We start from the raw sequence: 16650 nt of genomic DNA, 5'->3' as shown, positions 1-16650 counted from the left end.
AGCTGCCCACGTCCTGCCCTTACGGCACGCAGGCCCCGTGGCGTGTGTGCGTGCCCTGGATGGGAGTGTTCGGTGCACACCGGGTTTTACCCTGCCCGTGGGAATCAGAAACTCCAGGAGGTGCTTGAGTGTAAAGCACAGGCCAGCCCACGGGGTGGGGATTTAGGAAGAACGTCTGGCTGACCGTGGGCTGTGTGTGCGAGAATGGGGAGCGGGCGGTGGGAAGGAAGAGAAGACGGGGCCACCGCGTGTGGCTAGCGGAGTGGGCGGCCTGCCAGGCTGGCCCCTGCAGCACGGAGCCTCCCTACCCGCTCTGAGGTCAGGGCCACCACATCCAGCCACAAGCCTTCCTCAACGCCCGTGCGCCATGGGATTTGTGCTGGGGAGTTTGGATGAACTCAGAAGAGATGGTCAGTTCGGAGCGGCCAGTGAGGGCGGCGGCGAAGGAGCGCTCAAGGGAGGCCGAGGAAGACAGCAGAAAGGGCGGCAGGGGAAGCAGTGGGGGTGCCGTGCGGCAGGGGGCGGGAGGAGTGCGCGAGATGGGCGGGGAGAACAGGCCCAGTGGGACGGGGAGCAGGCTCGCGCTGGGCAAGAACCCGTGGGGTTTGGCAGCTACGAGATCCCCGGTGAGCTCTGCCAGCTCAGGGTTGAGTCGCAGCAAATCAGGGTCCAGGCTTACAGGAGTTCAAGAATGGACGAGCAAAAATACTCGCACCCAGTGTCAGTCGGAGGACTAACACCTCCTATGTAAAGAGCTCTTACAAATAGAAAAGAAAAGCAAGGCGCCTGGGTGGCTCCGTGGATTAAAGCCGCTGCCTTCGGCTCAGGTCATGATCTCAGGGTCCTGGGATCGAGCCCCGCATCGGGCTCTCTGCTCGGCGGGGAGCCTGCTTCCTCCTCTCTCTCTCTCTCTGCCTGCCTCTCTGCCTACTTGGGATCTCTCTCTGTTAAATAAATAAAAATCTTAAAAAGAAGAAGAAGGAGAAGAAGGAGAAGGCGGCAGAGAGCTTGTCCGGGGTCAGGCCAAAGGCACTCGAGGCAGAACCTCTCCCCTGCGGAAGGGCAGCACAGCTTCTGGATCCCTCAAAAAGGCACACCGTCTCCCTGCCCGGGATGCCACTTTTAGAAGAATGATTTATTCAGGTCTCATAAAAAAATGTTTGATCAAAGGACATGAGTTAAGTGACTTCTCCCGCCTGGCATAAACAACGCCTCCTCCCGCCAACAGAGCATGACCAGGGGGCCTGTGACATTCCAGAGGCAAGGAGTCATCTCCGTCACCCAGCTCCAGAGTCTGTACCCAACTGCGCCTCTGAACTTTCTTCTCTCCAAGTTCCCGGGCAGCGCGTCCTGCCGAGATTCTGTTGTTGCAAAGGAATGGTCTGGATCTCTGGTGAGGAAAATCTGAGCGGACAGTCGATGTCACTACAAAGTCTCTGCAATCAGAGCTCACATTCCAGACCGAGAAGGGGGGGTCCCGCTGGTTAAATCAGAATCAGACCGTCCCCACTGCCGGGCCTTCCGCACACTAGAAACTGGACATAAATGTATGAGGAGATTGTGGCGTGTTCTTGGGCCAGCGTTTTGGGAATGAAGGCATTTTAAATCAAAACTGCTTGCTTTTGTTTCTCTTATTTTTCACTGATAGGATTTATCAGAAAAAATGCTTTGGGAAAAGAAGTCTCGTGGTGATCTTAAAACATCCTTTCAAGTATTAAAAATAGAACTGATCAATTCATCTGCTTTTTAAATTCCAGGTAGCTTATTTTTTACATATCACATTAAAATTACCATGAAGACAACCGAGGCTACAGTGAACCTCACACTGGCCGGGACGGCCAGAGTCAGCAACCCAGGAGACAACCGACATTGGCAAGGACACGGAGAAGGGGGCCTCGCACACTGCTGATGGGAGCGCAAACAGGTGCAGCCACCACGGGAAACTGTGCAGATTCCTCAAAAAATCAAACAGAGGGCCGCCTGCAACCCAGCAATCGCACCACTGAGTGTTTACCCAAAGGATACAAATGCAGTGATCTGAAGGGGCACCTCACCCCAGCGACGTCCACAACAGCCCAGCTGTGGAAAAAGCTCTGTTGGTGTCCACCCGCAGACAAACAGATAAAGAAGATGTGGTCTATATACACAATGGAATATTACGCAGCCATCAAAAAGAATGAAATCGTGCCATTTGCAACAATGTGGATGGAACTCGAGGGTATTGTGGGGAGAGAAATAAGTCAATCAGAGAAAGACCACTATCACATGGTCTCACTTGTATGTGGGATATAAGGAATAGTGCAGAGGAATTAGGGAAGGGGGGACTGAATGGGAAGAAATCGGAGATGGAGACCAACCATGAGACTGTCACAGGAAACACACTGAGGGCTGCTGGAGGGCAGGCGGGGGACGGGGTGAGTGGGCGATGGGCATTCCGGGGGCCCGTGATGTGATGAGCACTGGGTGTATGAGACGGATGGGTCACGAAATTCTACCTCTGAAACTAATACACTACATGTTAATTAAACTGAATTTGAATCACCGCGGAGACAGGATCACAAGATGTCCCCATGACTTGCGGACGCCATGCCGCGCCAACGCCAACTTCGCTTACTCAGAAACGCTCGTTCTTCCTTCCGTGGAGGGACACTTGTGTCCATTCGGCCAGTCTTGTTCCGAAAGCAGCCGCTCCCCCAACGACAACCCAAGCTCAAGGACACAGCGCGTGACTGCGTCTCCTCCTGGGCTGTCTGCCTGAGACGGCTCATGTGCCCCTCGACCAGGAGCCCCTGGTTTCTCTCGCCGCTCACCAGCTGCTCTGTCACCTGCCCCCCGCCCCGCCCTCCGCCACGTTCCCAGACAAGCTGCATCTTCCAGCCCTGCCCTCCCGGCTCACCCTGGCCCGGAAGCCCCAAGCCCCCTCGGCCTCCCTCTTCCAGGCACACCCTGGTCCTGGGGCCACCCACGGAGCTGCTCCTGTAGGCTCTGTGGCTGAAGAACAGCCTGTGACTACAACTGCCCTCCTCACCCCTACCTGGCTCCCTGGAGGAGGAGGGGCAAGTCAGGGTTCTCCAGAGAGACAACCAACAGGACACCAGCCTGCCTGTCTGTCTGTATCTATCAGGATTTATTTTAAGGACTGTGAGAACTGGCAAGTTCACTCTCCAGGCACACCCCGAACCCCAAGGGAAGAGCCCATCTGCACTCCAGGGGCCGCAGACCTAGACAGGAGTCCGTGGTGCGGCCTGGAAGGGCTTCCTTCTCAGGGGACACCGGACTTTTCTCTTCAGGCCTTCAACGGCTTGGACGTGGCCCACCACATCATGGGAGGTCAGCTGCTTGACTCAAAGCCCACTGGCACATATGTTTGGTAACATCTAAAGGCAACTTCATGGGGTGCCTGGGTGGCTCAGTGGGTTAAGCCTCCACCTTCGGCTCAGGTCATGATCTCAGGTCCTGGGATCGAGTCCTGCATTGGACTCTGCTCAGCGGGGAGCCTGCTTCCTCCTCTCTCTCTCTCTCTGCCTGTCTCTCTGCCTGCTTGTGATCTCTGTCAAATAAATAAATCTTCAAAAAAAAAATACTTCAAGAATTATTTATTTTAAAAAATATAAATAAAAGCACCTTCACAGCTGCATCTGGATAAGTATTTGACCAAGCAGCCGGGCACTGTGTCCTGGCCAAGTGGACACAGGGGTCAGCCATTCCACAAGGCCCGTGCCTGTCCCCACCAGGCATCACCAGCCTGAACCTGAGGTCCCGCCCCCTTCCGAATGCCTTTTCATCTCATCCGTGGAGAAACCTCCCCCGAGGTGATGCCAGCTGGACACGTCTCTGTGCCCACCTGTGGCCCAGGCCACCACGGAGTATCAGGACGGGCCTCGGGCAGGGGGAGGGCGCTTGCTCAGGTGAGGCCCGCCCACGTGATCCTGGGGACAGGCTTCTCTCTGCCCCTGGAACACTCACGGGACAGGCAGGGCCCCCCGTGCCTGTGCCAGGTCCCCCTGCCCCTCAGGAACGGCCCACCTGCCCAGCACCGCCCCCTCAGAAACTGCCCACTTACGCAACACCTGTCCAGGACATGTCTATGCGGTCAGGCCTCTGCGGTCTCCAAATCCCCGCCCGCCCCCACCTGCCCTCTGATTACCGGGGCTCCTGCCCCTTCTGCTTCCCACTCGCTCCCCTGTCCCAGACCAGCGCTCTCCCTGACAACCAGCGAAATAACCCGTCAACAGCACCACAATTCCCTGATCCCAAACCCAAGGCACAGGCGTCAGCCCCTCCCCACACCCTTCCCTTCAGTTGACCTCTCTGGGCTTTCCAGAACATGCTGTGTCCTCGGCCCGGGTGACCTCACACCAGTGTGTCTGTTGACTGTTCTGTTCAGTGGTTTCCCCAGGTTTTTCTAGTTTTCCCATTTGTAGCATCAAAGCTCTTGTGTCCCTCACGCTGGACCGAGAGCCTCTCCTGCAGCCTCAAACCCCTCCGGGGGCCTCACCCGACCTGCGACTCCACCACGCTGGCGTGTTGACGAGGCACGCCAACTCCCAGATCTGTCTCGAGCATGGAAGCCAACTGTATTTTCCTCCAAAGAGAAGGAAGCTTTCGGCCAAAATAGCAAACGATCCTTCGTGGCTTGGCAGTGAGGCCACCGAGGAAGAGACACCTTGTCACCGGCAGGTCCCGCGAGAGAGGAGAGGACACGCGGCCCAGGGCAGGGGCCTCCTTGCTGCGGGGGCCGTGACGTCCGGCCATGCGGGGGACGGGGTCTTGGAGCTGTGGTGGGAAACAGCCGGTGTCCCGAGGAAGGTGATGCCCTGGTACCACGCGGGGCGTGCGGCTCGTTCTCACAGTCACCTGGGCCCTGGGGGCCGTGTCCCTTCGTCGCCGCAGAGCCCGGAATCTCACCAACGGCCCCGAGCCGGGGCGCCCTCTACCCCACAGGGCCCTGCTGGGAGCCCACGTCCTGGTCTCCGCACGCCTTCACTCCTGCTGCACTTGACAGGGAAGGCAGCCCTGGTGGTGAGCGGGACGCGCTCGTCGGCGCCACAGGAAGGTCCCACGGCGTCCTCGTGCGCACGTCGCTGACGCCGTCGATGCGGCCGCTCAGACTCGGTGAGGTCTGTGAGCGCCCACCACAAACGTTAGCCCAGGAAACCATAACGCGACAGAAGTGTCCCGTTTAGTGACAAGTTGCAAATTTTCCCTGTTACAATCCGATGCGCCTGAGTGTATACACCTTTCCCTTCTCCAGCATGTGGCTCGAGAAGATCTGAGCAGCAGTGAGGGGGTCACGGAGAAATGACAGAGCTGGCAGGGGGCTCGCTGATGGCCACGGCCTCCAGGAGAAGAGCGCTGCCTCTGCGCACGATCCGTCTGATCTGCCCGTGCACAACACATGGATGAACGTGTGTGCCCAGACCCACTCCAAGGCACCTGCACGTGTCTGCAAGCATGTCCCGTGTGGCCGTGGGACAGTGACCCTGCCCTGCAAGCCCCCAGGGAAGGCCACGTTCTCTGGGTTGTGACGGCTCCAGCTTCCCTGAGAGGCACAGAGGCCCCTGTGGGCACCACCGTAAGCAAGGCCTTACCTTCCCAGCGTTGCGAGGCTGTTCAAGACCAGGCCAGAGACCCCCCACCACAGCAAGGTGGCAGAGCCCAGGCCTCCATGTAAGCTGGCCTTTCTCAAACCGAAGGTCAGGGCAGGGCCTATGGACGGGGCAGGGGCCCACCACCGGGCATGCGAGCCAGGAGACGTTCTGTCCGGGTGCCCTGTCCTGGGCTGGGAGAGTGAGATTTTAAGTTCTGCTAGAGGTGAAAATCACCTTTCCTCCCCGAGTGGTTCTCTCTTCTCGCTGCTCCTCATCTGCGGTGTCCTGTTCCTGGTTCACAGAGGCAACCGCTCCTGATGTCCCTGTGGCCGCTGGTGGGAGATTCCCTTTCCCTCAGCAGGCCCGTTTCTGCTCCTCCCAGCGGACGACTTTCTGCTTGATCTTCTGAGCTTTGTCTTTCATGCCTCAGGCCTCCACTCGCTCCTGCTTCTCTGGTCACGACTGTGACCGGGGAACAGAGACGAGGGGAATCTCAGGTGGTGGGTGGCCCCGGGTGCATGTGACGGAGACTGTGGGCTGTCTGGCTGGGCCGCTGGCTGGGAGCCCCGGTATCTGCATCTTCAGTTCTCTGAGGCTGGTGGGCGGAAAGCCCTCTGACGTCCGCTGGGACCTCCGGACCCCTGATCTGCAGGCCCTAAATGAGGAAGGGGCGGGGCCAGGAGCCCTGCATGCACCACTAGCAAATAAGCACTGGCCACACTCCGGGACAGTGGTCATGCCCTCTCGAGAACCGGGCATCCCTCCGCTGTCACAGTCATCTGCAAGGCAGGATTGGGGCTGCTGCCCCCAGGCGTGGAAGCAGGAAGAAATCTCCAGCATCCTCACCATCGCGCCTGATCTTAGCTCCACCCAGGCCCAGCTCAGAAGTGGCCGGTGATGGGGGTTTTTTGTCCTTTTGATTTTATTTTTTCAGTGTTCCAGGATCCATTGTTTATGCACCAAACCCAGTGCTCCGTGCAGTCCGTGCCCTCCTTAATCCCCACCACCAGGCTCACCCATCCCCCACGCCCGCCGCTCCAAAACCCTCAGTTTGTTTCTCAGAGTCCACAGTCTCTCATGGTTCACCTCCCCTTCTGATTTCCCTCAACTCCCTTCTCCTCTCCATCTCCCCATGTCCTCTGTGTTATTCCTTATGCCCCACAGTAAGTGAAACCATGTGATAACTGACTCTCTCTGCTTGACTTATTTCACTCAGCATCATCTCCTCCAGTCCCGCCATGTTGCTACAAAAGTTGGGTATTCGTCCTTTCTGATGGAGGCATCATACTCCATAGTGTATATGGACCACATCTTCCTTATCCATTCGTCCGTTGAAGGGCATCTTGGTTCTTTCCACAGTTTGGCGACCGTGGCCATTGCTGCTATAAACATTGGGGTACAGATGGCCCTTCTTTTCACTACATCTGTATGTCTGGGGTAAATACCCAGGAGTGCAATTGCAGGGTCATAGGGAAGTTCTATTTTTAATTTCTTGAGGAATCTCCACACTGTTCTCCAAAGTGGCTGCACCAACTTGCATTCCCACCAGCAGTGTAAGAGGGTTCCCCTTTCTCCACATCCTCTCCAACACATGTTGTTTACTGTCTTGCTAATTTTGGCCATTCTGACTGGTGTAAGGTGGTATCTCAATGTGGTTTTAATTTGAATCTCCGTGATGGCAAGTGATGATGAACATTTTTTCATATGTCTGATAGCCATTTGTATGTCTTCATTGGAGAAGTGTCTTTTCATGTCTTCTGCCCATTTTTTGATGTGATTATCTGTTTTTTGAGTGTTGAGTTTGAGGAGTTCTTTATAGATCTTGGATATCAGCCCTTTGTCTGTACTGTCATTTGCAAATATCTTCTCCCATTCCGTGGGTTGCCTCTTTGTTTTGTTGACTGTTGCCTTTGCTGTGCAGAAACTTTTGATCTTGATGAAGTCCCAAAAGTTCATTTTCGCTTTTGTTTCCTTTGCCCTTAGAGACATATCTTGAAAAAAGTTGCTGTGGCCGATGTCGAAGAGATTACTACCTGTGTTCGCCTCTAGGATTCTGATGTATTCCTGCCTCACAGGATAAAATGGTAATAGAATTTTGGGAGATAGAGAGAAGTTGGATTAAGGGTGATGGATTCAGCAGGCACAGGGAGTCCCGAGGCAGCCATGAGCAGAGCTAGGACCCAGCCGAGTGACATGTGTGGGGTCTTCCAACCCTTGGGACTCCCTGTGCCGAATCCATCACCCTTCATCCAACTTTTATCTCCCCAAATTTTATAGCTATTTTATCCCTTCCAGTATATCTGATCTTTCTGAGTGTATTTATTTTTTAACGAGATTCCCTTTTATGACATTTGGTGCATTTTTTACAAGAGAATGAGAGGTGAGACGGTGTGTGTCTTCAAACCAATCCTTTCTACTCTGTGACTGTGAGGTTCTTCCCAATTCAGAGTTTTACATACAACTCTTAACATATCTTGACATTATTTTCATATATGGTAGAGACCAATATTCTAACATTATACAAACAGAACTCGACTTTCTTGAACACCATTTTTGAAACATTCACCCTTCCTTACACTTGAACACGAGGCTGCCGTTGTTGTAGATGAGCTCTTAAATGTGTTTACGGGAACTACTATTCCCTATCCCTTCACGGGCCTCTAAGTCAGGTCTCATAGCAGCATTCTCAAATACACACACGTGCTCACACGCATGCACACACCACAGCCACTGTGCACACACACACTGATGGATATTCACACGCATGCACACACCGAGACACACTGCTCACACACATGCTCACATGCTTACATGCATGCACACATCTAGGACACACTGTGCACACACACACCCTCACAGAAGCTCGCACACACACATGCCCACACACATGCACACACCGAGACACACTGCGCACACACACACTCACAGATGCTCATACTCATGCTTCCAACGCCTCTGTGTGAAGGACGGAGCAGCGGGAAGAGCCCCGGCCCCCTCAAGAGGCGCAGCCACACTCCAAGTCACGCTCCCCGGCAGCTCTTCTGGGTGTCCGAGCACAAGCCGCGTCTCCCAGCGCGCACGGCAGCTCCGGGAAGCACAGTGCGAGCGGACGACTGACTCGCTGCTCCCCACGTTAGCTCGGGAGTCTGCGGCGGTTCTCCTAGTGAAGCAGCACAGCATACTGGGGCAAATTCAGTGCTTTCTCGGTGGGGAAGCCAGCCCGTGCCCAACAAGCCAAAGACAACACCTACACACGCACGTGAACAGGAAAGGTCAAGACGGGTTCTTCTCAGGAGACATGTGCCTAGTGTAGAAACACCTGCTTCCAGTCATGCTCAGATGTAATATCTTTTGTGCTTTTGTTTAGGTCAGAAAGAGAAAAACACAAGACAAAGGCAACGGGGAAACTTTTATTATATCCACAGTCCAAGAGAAAGAGGTCACCTGTGGCCGGGCCGGCCAGCAGCTCGTGAAAACTGTGGATTTATCCCGCGCGTCCAGGCATCGAGTCCGGAGGCGTCCTGAGCGCAGAGCCATCTGGGCACCTGTGCCACACAAGGCAGCGATTCGGGACGGTTGAAAGGAGCGCGTGAAGGCCAGGACACGTGACCAAACCAAACGCATTAACAATGCTTGGAATGCTGAAGAAATAAAGTTTAAAAATTAAAAAAAAAAAGTAATTTCAAATAATTAAGACCATGAAGAGTGTTTGGACTGGAAGTGGGGGAAAACTGAGTTTTAGTCCCAGAATCTGCTTTTCATTCGTTCTCCAAGGTGGGGGATGCACTGATCCTTCCGAAGCCTCGGCTTCCTTGTCTGAGATGCACAGGCCAGAGCGTCTGAGCCCCAAGTCTCGAGGCTCCAGACTCTCCACTGAGCATTTCACCAGGACGGCGCCTCTCAGACCCCCGGCTGCGAACAGGAGGTCCCGGGGGAGTCGCCGCGTCGGGAGCCGAGGCGCAACAGGGCAAGCCCGCGGCCGGCGAAGCCCCCACCTGCGGGTTCTCCTTCAAACCCCCGAGAGCTTCTGAAGCGAGAGACAGGATCCAGCTTCACATTCTTTATTTCTGAAAGCAAGACAGAGAAGCAACACGACGGCACCTACCCTGTCCCCAAACGTGGGCTTGGGGTGTGAGCTCTCGCCGCGTCTGCGCATGAGGGGAGGACACACTCCCCCAGGGCCTCGCTCTGCCGACCCCCCAGAACAAAGCAGAAGAGCTCACCGTGCTGATGGGAGGCTGCAGACGTGTCAAGATGCCTAGACCACGTGGTCTGCAAATTTCTAACACCGAGTAATTCCCGAAGAGCATGAGAGGTGTCGGGTCGGGCCGTTCAGTTCTGAGAAACAGGAGCCCCTCGTGCTGGAATAAAAGGCGCACAGGCACTTACTACGAGGCGCTCAGGGGACTGAGAACACCCAGGGGGCAGCTCATCTTGCACACGTGACCTCTCACCGGGTGTAGACAAAGTCATGCCGCAGCTCACACTCCGGTTCCCAGCCTCCAGGACACATGATGTGACAGTCGGGCCTTCTAGGTCCGGTGCTCATAGCCCGGGGCCGGGAGAGGGACCGTCCCACATGCAGCATGGGACGGTCCCAAACTTCCCCGCTCCAGAGAGCCCCGAAGGGCTGCCTGCACGCAGCCACCGCGTGGGCTGAGCAGACAGCGTTTTACTCTTAAGCGGAAAACTTACAGTTGTTCTATTCTTAAAAAATCTTTCCCCTTAGAAAGTATTCTTCTTCCCCCAGGAAATCAGAATAAGTAGGAGAAACCACACGTCTAGAAACAGTACTGCAGGAGACTCTGTACCCAAAATGTTTGAAGCAGCCGTTCCACAAGTGCGTTATCCGTTTATAAAACACGATTCACCTTCTCAGCGTCAGGTCTGTCCTGGGCACTTTCCTAATACCTTCCGGGACTTGCTGGCCTGCGGCGTGAACATCTGGATGAATTTTTCGATGAACAAAGGAGTCTCCCGTTGTCCAGCGTTAGTCTTGTCCCGTCAAGCACACAGCCTTCGGGTCCACAGTGGCCCGTCTGCTCACGTGGAAGCGCCGGCCCCCAGCGGGAAACCCTGTAACACCAGACGCCAGCCGGCAGTCAGCGCTTTGAGGAGGATCAGCAGGTCCCCAGAGCGGTGGCGGACTCGCCCGCCCCAGCACACGTCCAGGTCAGGCCACGCTTCCGGCCGCATCGTGTCCTGACAGAGAGAACAGCTTCACACGATGGCGGGGAATGGGTCACGGACGGGACCGCAGGCATCAGGGGGAAACAGGAGCTCATGCTCCCTGCCCCCCAGTAAGTTCTTTACTGATTCTCCCCTTACAAATCTACGCTTCCCCAAGGCCCTTCTCTGCCTGGGCTGGTCGGCCTCTCTGCTCTGCGCCCAGGGTCCCCTTCAGGAGCTCAGCCGTGCAGACCTCGCTCCGCAGAACCCAGGGTAAGCGCACCGGCCGCCCTGCTCTCTGCAAGCGAGTTGCTGTTTGCTCCCCACAGACGTGCTCGGAGCTCCTGCGGGGAACCAGGCTTCCTTCCGTGTTCGAGAAGAGGTCACCGTGGCCACCGTCCGGATCTCACTCCGAGCCACACTGCGCCCCGTGGGAAGGCTTGCTCCCCACGGTCAGCAGTCGTACGGGGTCCGCAGGTGCAAGCTCAAACGCACACGGGCGGCCGCCCCACTTCCGGGCGAGGCACTGGGGCTCTGCTGCGGCACGACACCCCATCACCGGGCCTTCCCCTGCTGGGGGCTGCCCCCCGCCCCGAAGCACTCCTGACGTCCCCTCAACCCAGTGAAGTTCGGAAAATCCACACTCCGATATCCGTTCCGCTGCATTTCAGAGACTTTCTTCTGTGACTCGGTTAGGACTGTGGAGCCAAACAAAATCTGCGTTTCTAAGTCACGTCCGATGCCTGCTCTTCTGCTCTTTCCACAATAAACTCCGTTTTCTGGGTCCATCTCCCTCACGGGCTCCAGAGAATGTCATCTGGGGCGCAAGGTCCTCCGCTGTCCTTTCTGTGCAGACTGTTAGTTTGCTCTCAGAACTCCCCGAATTCACTATTTCTTCTTCGGTCATCAAAAATGTATTATTTAATTATAAAATCTACATTTTCCAAAAACATACCTTCCCAAAGCATTGCCCAAATCATGAAGGCATGGGTGTTTTTTCCCTGATAGCGATCTTCTAAGTCACATTCCCTTTCAGCAGTTAACGGAAATTAATGGCTCAGTTCAACCTCGGCCTTACGCGCCCGGCAAATATCACACACGTCACCTGCAGGGTCGTCTGCGCAGAGGCGTGGTGGGGAGCTGCAGGGCTGTGGCCGGTCCTCCGGAACAGCGCGTGAGCCCTCGGCAGCCTCCAGTCCTGACTGAGCTGCCACCTCTCCGAGCTCACTTCTCTTCTTGTTGTGCGGCAGTGACACTCCTTGCAAACTTGTGAGCGGGGATTCCGTGAAATATCCCTGGAGAGTTACCTCAGGAAGGACAGCCACAAGGGGGCTGTGCTCCGTGCGCGACTCATGATGCCCTTTTCTGTGATTCCCAAAACCAGGGACAGCTTTTCCACCAAGAGCCCCATGGTCCGACTGTTGGTTTGGCATTAGCTGCCCTAGGCTGGGGGTCGTGTCATTCAGGGCTTTCACTTGTGTCCTGTGTGTCTTCATAAAGGTGGTCCATCAGCAGACCCATCAGGTACACACGTACACGCTTGGTTTGGCCGTCTTTGCCCTCTGCTGCCGAGCAAGGAGCTGGCGGCTCCTACAGGGCCCGTGCGGGAAGCCAGACCCTGGAGGGATCTGGGCTCCGATGCTTTCTCCGTGCGCTCAGCCGAGGCTCCCTCGGGAAGAGCCCGGCCGTCCGCGGACGTGAATGGATGCGGTGTGCTGTGGACACACAACGGACGTCCTCGGATCTCAGGGGGGTGAGGATTTGCAGCCGCACGTGTGAGAGCAGACATGGGTGTGCGTCCCTCACGGATGGCTCTGAAGCACCGTCCCACTGTCCCTCCCACCACGGTGACACCGACTTCTCTCATTTCATCCTGTTCCCCAAACGCAGCCTGTTTTCCGGAGAAGTACGGACGAGAACAAGTCAGTGTTTCTTCCCGCCCAGAAAATGAAGGACTGAAAGCAGTCAGGCAGGTGAAGACAGCATGGGGCCACCCCCAGAGTGAGGCCACCCCCAGAGTGAGGGCACCCCCAGAGTGAGGGCCACCCCCGAGGGACAGACACCCCCAGAGTGAGGGCCACCCCCGAGGGACGGACACCCCCAGAGTGAGGGCCACCCCCGAGGGACGGACACCCCCAGGCCTCCTCCTGCACACTTCCTCACCAGCACCAAAAACAAAGGAGAACATCAAAACTCTCCAGGTCAAACTTCGTGACTCCCGCAGGTTTTCCGGTCCGTCTTGCACAAGCGAGTAGCACGGCTAAGGACAGCCCACGTGGCAGCGGCTTCGGTGACCCTAAGGACGTGTTTAAACCATCGGCTGAAATGCCGTTCTCCTGATTCTCAGCTGTTGTCCAGCCACACTAGAACTTGCTTCACCACGATGCATTTTATCTTGTCGAATCTACCTTTGGCCGGTGAAAGTGGGAAGCCTGTTTTCTGGCGGTCGTTCCCCTGACGTGACAGTGTGCGACACGGACACCGGATCAGAGGTAATGACGAGCATGGCCTATTAACTCGGGTTTTGACTCCGTTTTTATGATAGAACTTTACTTTGAGGGGTGTGTGCTGTCGAGGAAGGTCTGATTTGAGACGTGGCCATTTGCGATGCCTTCACCGGGCACAGCCGGCCGCGGGACACTGGGACGGATCAAGGCAGGTGCAAAGGAAAAGTCCACCAAGAGCAATTTTGCTAGAGACAAGCTGCAAACCTAGACTGTATTTTCTAGGGAAAATGGTTTGAGCCTAATGAACACTAAAGAACTTGAAAATGTATCTTTCCATCCACCCAATCTTAGGACAGTTGTTCAAGAAATACTCACGTTTACCTCCCAAGATTCTTTCTGGAAGAGGCATTTGGTCCAGGTCCGTAACCCAATGTCAGGGAGCCCCACGCAGTCAGCAGGCCGGGTGAGCCAGGAGAGGAAATCACTCAGCCTATCAAGTCCCCTCTCCGTAGGATGCCAAAACTTATAAACAAATGAATCTCCAAGACTTCTAGAAGTTGATCTTAACATTTTTAAATCAAACACATACTACTCAGAACTTCTGGTGTTGGAACTCAAGTTGTCTTCAGCGGATTGAGGAAGATCAGACTCGCGTCTCGGTAAACAGTCTAGTTACTTGCTACTAGCGAAGGTCCGTGTTCGTTCTCTAGCATCACTAACACAAGCTCTCTGTGCCGTTTGATCTCATGAACTCTCCCCGGGGTATCGGCTCTGACCGCCCCGCACAGGCACCGCCAGCCACTGCCTGGAGCATTTCCGCTGGTTTTGTGCAGGGGGGAAGCTCTGCCACCGCACACCTCACGGTCGCACGGTGTCTGGTCCAAGTGGCCGGGAAGGTCAGACCCCCGGACTCGTGTTCCATTCTCCCTTCCAAGCAGCAGCGGGAACCGGCCGCCCAGCCGCCAGCAGACGACGCAGAGCCCACCCAGCCGCCGAGCGCAAGTCCAGAGCGTTCTCCAGGGCACGTCCCACGAGAGCTCAGAAAAGAAGTCCTACCAAAGCCAACGAGGTTAAATCATCTCCAGGATCTTGTCCAAACACAAGGTGTGAAACTAAAGGGAAGCGGGAACGCCCGCGAACACATGGAAATTAACTCCTGAGCAACCGCGGAGTCAAAGAGGAAACCACCAGGACGCGAGGTGGCAGGACACGCAGGACAGAGCAGCTCCGCTCCCAGCGCGCGGGTGCGGCGAAAGGAAGTTCGGATAAATGCCCAATGAGAAGAAAGATCTCACATCAATAGCTTAACTTTACCCCTCAAAGACCTAGAAACAGCGGAACGGAGCCCTAAGTGAGCAGAAGGAGGGATTAAGGTCAGAGCAGAGCTCCGCAGAAACCGTGAATCTTGGAACACGGAAAATGAAATACGTGAGGGGAAACAACAGAAAAAATCTGTTAAATTGAAAGTTACCCTTTTTGAAAAGATAAAATTGCCAAACCCGTAGTCAGGCTAGCCAAGAAAAAAAGAGAGAAGACTCACAGAATTAGGAAGAACCATCCCGAAATTCAAAGGAAACCACCAAAAAACAAATCAAAACAAACAAAAAACAAAACCCAAATAGCCAAAGGCGCTCAGAGCACCAAACGTCCTGATTTTAAAACTTGAGACAAAACTCTGGGAACCCAGACAGCGCGGTCACGGCTGCGGGCAGTCACGGTCGCGGGCGGTCACAGTCGCGGGCGGTCACGGCCGCGGGCGGTCACAGCCGCGGGTGGACACGCCGGCCGGCAGACCAGAACCGGCGGCCCGGCCCTTCGCACCTCTGCTCCGTCCTCTGCCTCCGCAACCTGCAGGGGTTTCCACGCACTTGAATGCCACGAAGATTCTAAACTCTGAACCACACTCGTTTACGTAAATACTGCTCCAGATTTACCAGCATCGGCGACCGTGATGGCGCCCTGTACTTCTGAAGGTCACTCTGCCCCGTGGGGCCCATTCTCCGTCTCCCTGAGGACCCCCTCCTGGTCTCGGTGCAGAGCGAGCGGCTGGTGACAGCTCCCGCCAGTCCTTTCTTTGGGAAAGCATCTCTGTTTCTGAGGACACCTTGGGGGGTGGCGGCTTCTGGACAGGCCATGACCGAAGTCACCTCCGTTTCTTCTGCTTGTCACGGTTCACGCTCATCCACGCCCTCATCCCTTTGAGGCTCAGTAGATTTCTTTTCTCTGCTTCCGAGATCTTCCCTCCGTCTGCGGTTTGCCGTGGATTGAGGTGAAGTGACTGTGACCTTTCTTCCTGCCTGTCCTTTTACGCAGACTCAACCACAGATTGATGCCGGTTTTTTTTTTTTTTTTTTTAATTTAGGAGAAGTCCTGGCCAGTGTTTCTTGCTTCTGGTTTCGCCGCTCCTTCACTGCGTCTCGTCTGGCTCTGGAGCTCAGGTTGCAGACGCGTCGACACCCCAGCATCAGACTCTGCCCGCCCTTCCCGCAGTGCTGGAGCTGGATCCTTCCTAAGGACCTGTCTGTCCTCCCCTGGCACGTGTGTGACCTGCTCACAACCACCTACTGAGTGCTACAGGTCAGCTTCTCTGGCTTTAATTCCAAGACGGCCTTTGAATTCTCTTTGGGTGGGGAAGGAGGGGCAGAGGGGAAGGAGGGGCACTTCAAGCTGATTCCCGCTGAGCTGGAAGCGGAGCTCCATCCCACAACCTGAGATCGTGACCTGAGCCGAAATCAAAGTCAGATGCTCAACGGACTGAGCCACACGGGCACCTGGTCTAACTTACTCTACTGTCCACAGTAAGGTCACCTGTAGATCCGTCTCCATGGTCTGGCTTTCCATCATTTTGGTCTCTGTTTTGTTTCTGTGGAAACACAGCAGCTGCGCAGAAAGCACGGAACAGTGTGGAACGCTTCTCTGCTCAGAGTGCAAGAACGCGGCCGTAAGAAACGACAGAATGAAGTCACGGACACGTTCGACCCTCCAACAGTAGGAGAGCAACACGGAGAAAGGCTCGCGGGACAGAGCGGCCGTCTGAAGGCGAGGCCCGTGCTTGCACTGATGAGCTCTGAGGACCGACGGCTGGGAAACAAGCGGATTCCCCCACTTCTGAAGCATGACTGGTAGCACTTGGAGACCAAGAAACAAGCCGCTGTACACAGGACGTGAGGACGGCTTCATCTGGGGCCTCCGAGCCGGATGGCTGTGCCCCGAAGCCTCCTGACCGGCGTCTGCTTCCCCAGGCCTCGCGGGCCTCTGCCGTCACACCGCAGGCCGGGCCGGGCCCCGCAGCCGCTGTCCCCACAAGGCAGCTCAGAAGGCTTCGGCGGTACCCGGAAGCCAAGAGCCACCGGAGCCCCGGCGTCCGGGTTCAGAGAATTGATGCGCGAAACAAAGCAAGAGGAAAAACTATTAAAGGTCCTTACGACCTACAGCCATCGACG

General features: G+C 55.6%; 1 protein-coding gene across 20 annotated transcripts in view; it reads right to left on the bottom strand.

The window, feature by feature from the left end:
* The window catches only part of WDR27 (WD repeat domain 27), a 197558-nt gene that overhangs the window by 43072 nt on the left and 137836 nt on the right, over nt 1–16650 (bottom strand). For 14 of the 20 annotated variants that reach the window (XM_059176468.1, XM_059176477.1, XM_059176461.1 and 11 more), the window contains one exon: nt 8984–9952. The exons of 2 other annotated variants lie outside the window; for them this stretch is intronic. In XM_059176468.1, coding sequence (XP_059032451.1) covers nt 9653–9952 — 300 coding nt within the window. In that variant the 3' untranslated portion in view covers nt 8984–9652. Of the gene's footprint in view, nt 1–8983; nt 9953–10045; nt 10668–16650 lie in introns of those variants that run through there. 4 more of the 20 variants (XM_059176463.1, XM_059176462.1, XR_009354398.1 and 1 more) reach the window with 4 other exon arrangements.

This window comes from Mustela lutreola, chromosome 6 (assembly GCF_030435805.1).
Source record: "Mustela lutreola isolate mMusLut2 chromosome 6, mMusLut2.pri, whole genome shotgun sequence".
Classification (NCBI taxonomy): Eukaryota; Metazoa; Chordata; class Mammalia; order Carnivora; family Mustelidae; genus Mustela; species Mustela lutreola.
This window is presented reverse-complemented; position numbering and strand designations above follow the sequence as displayed.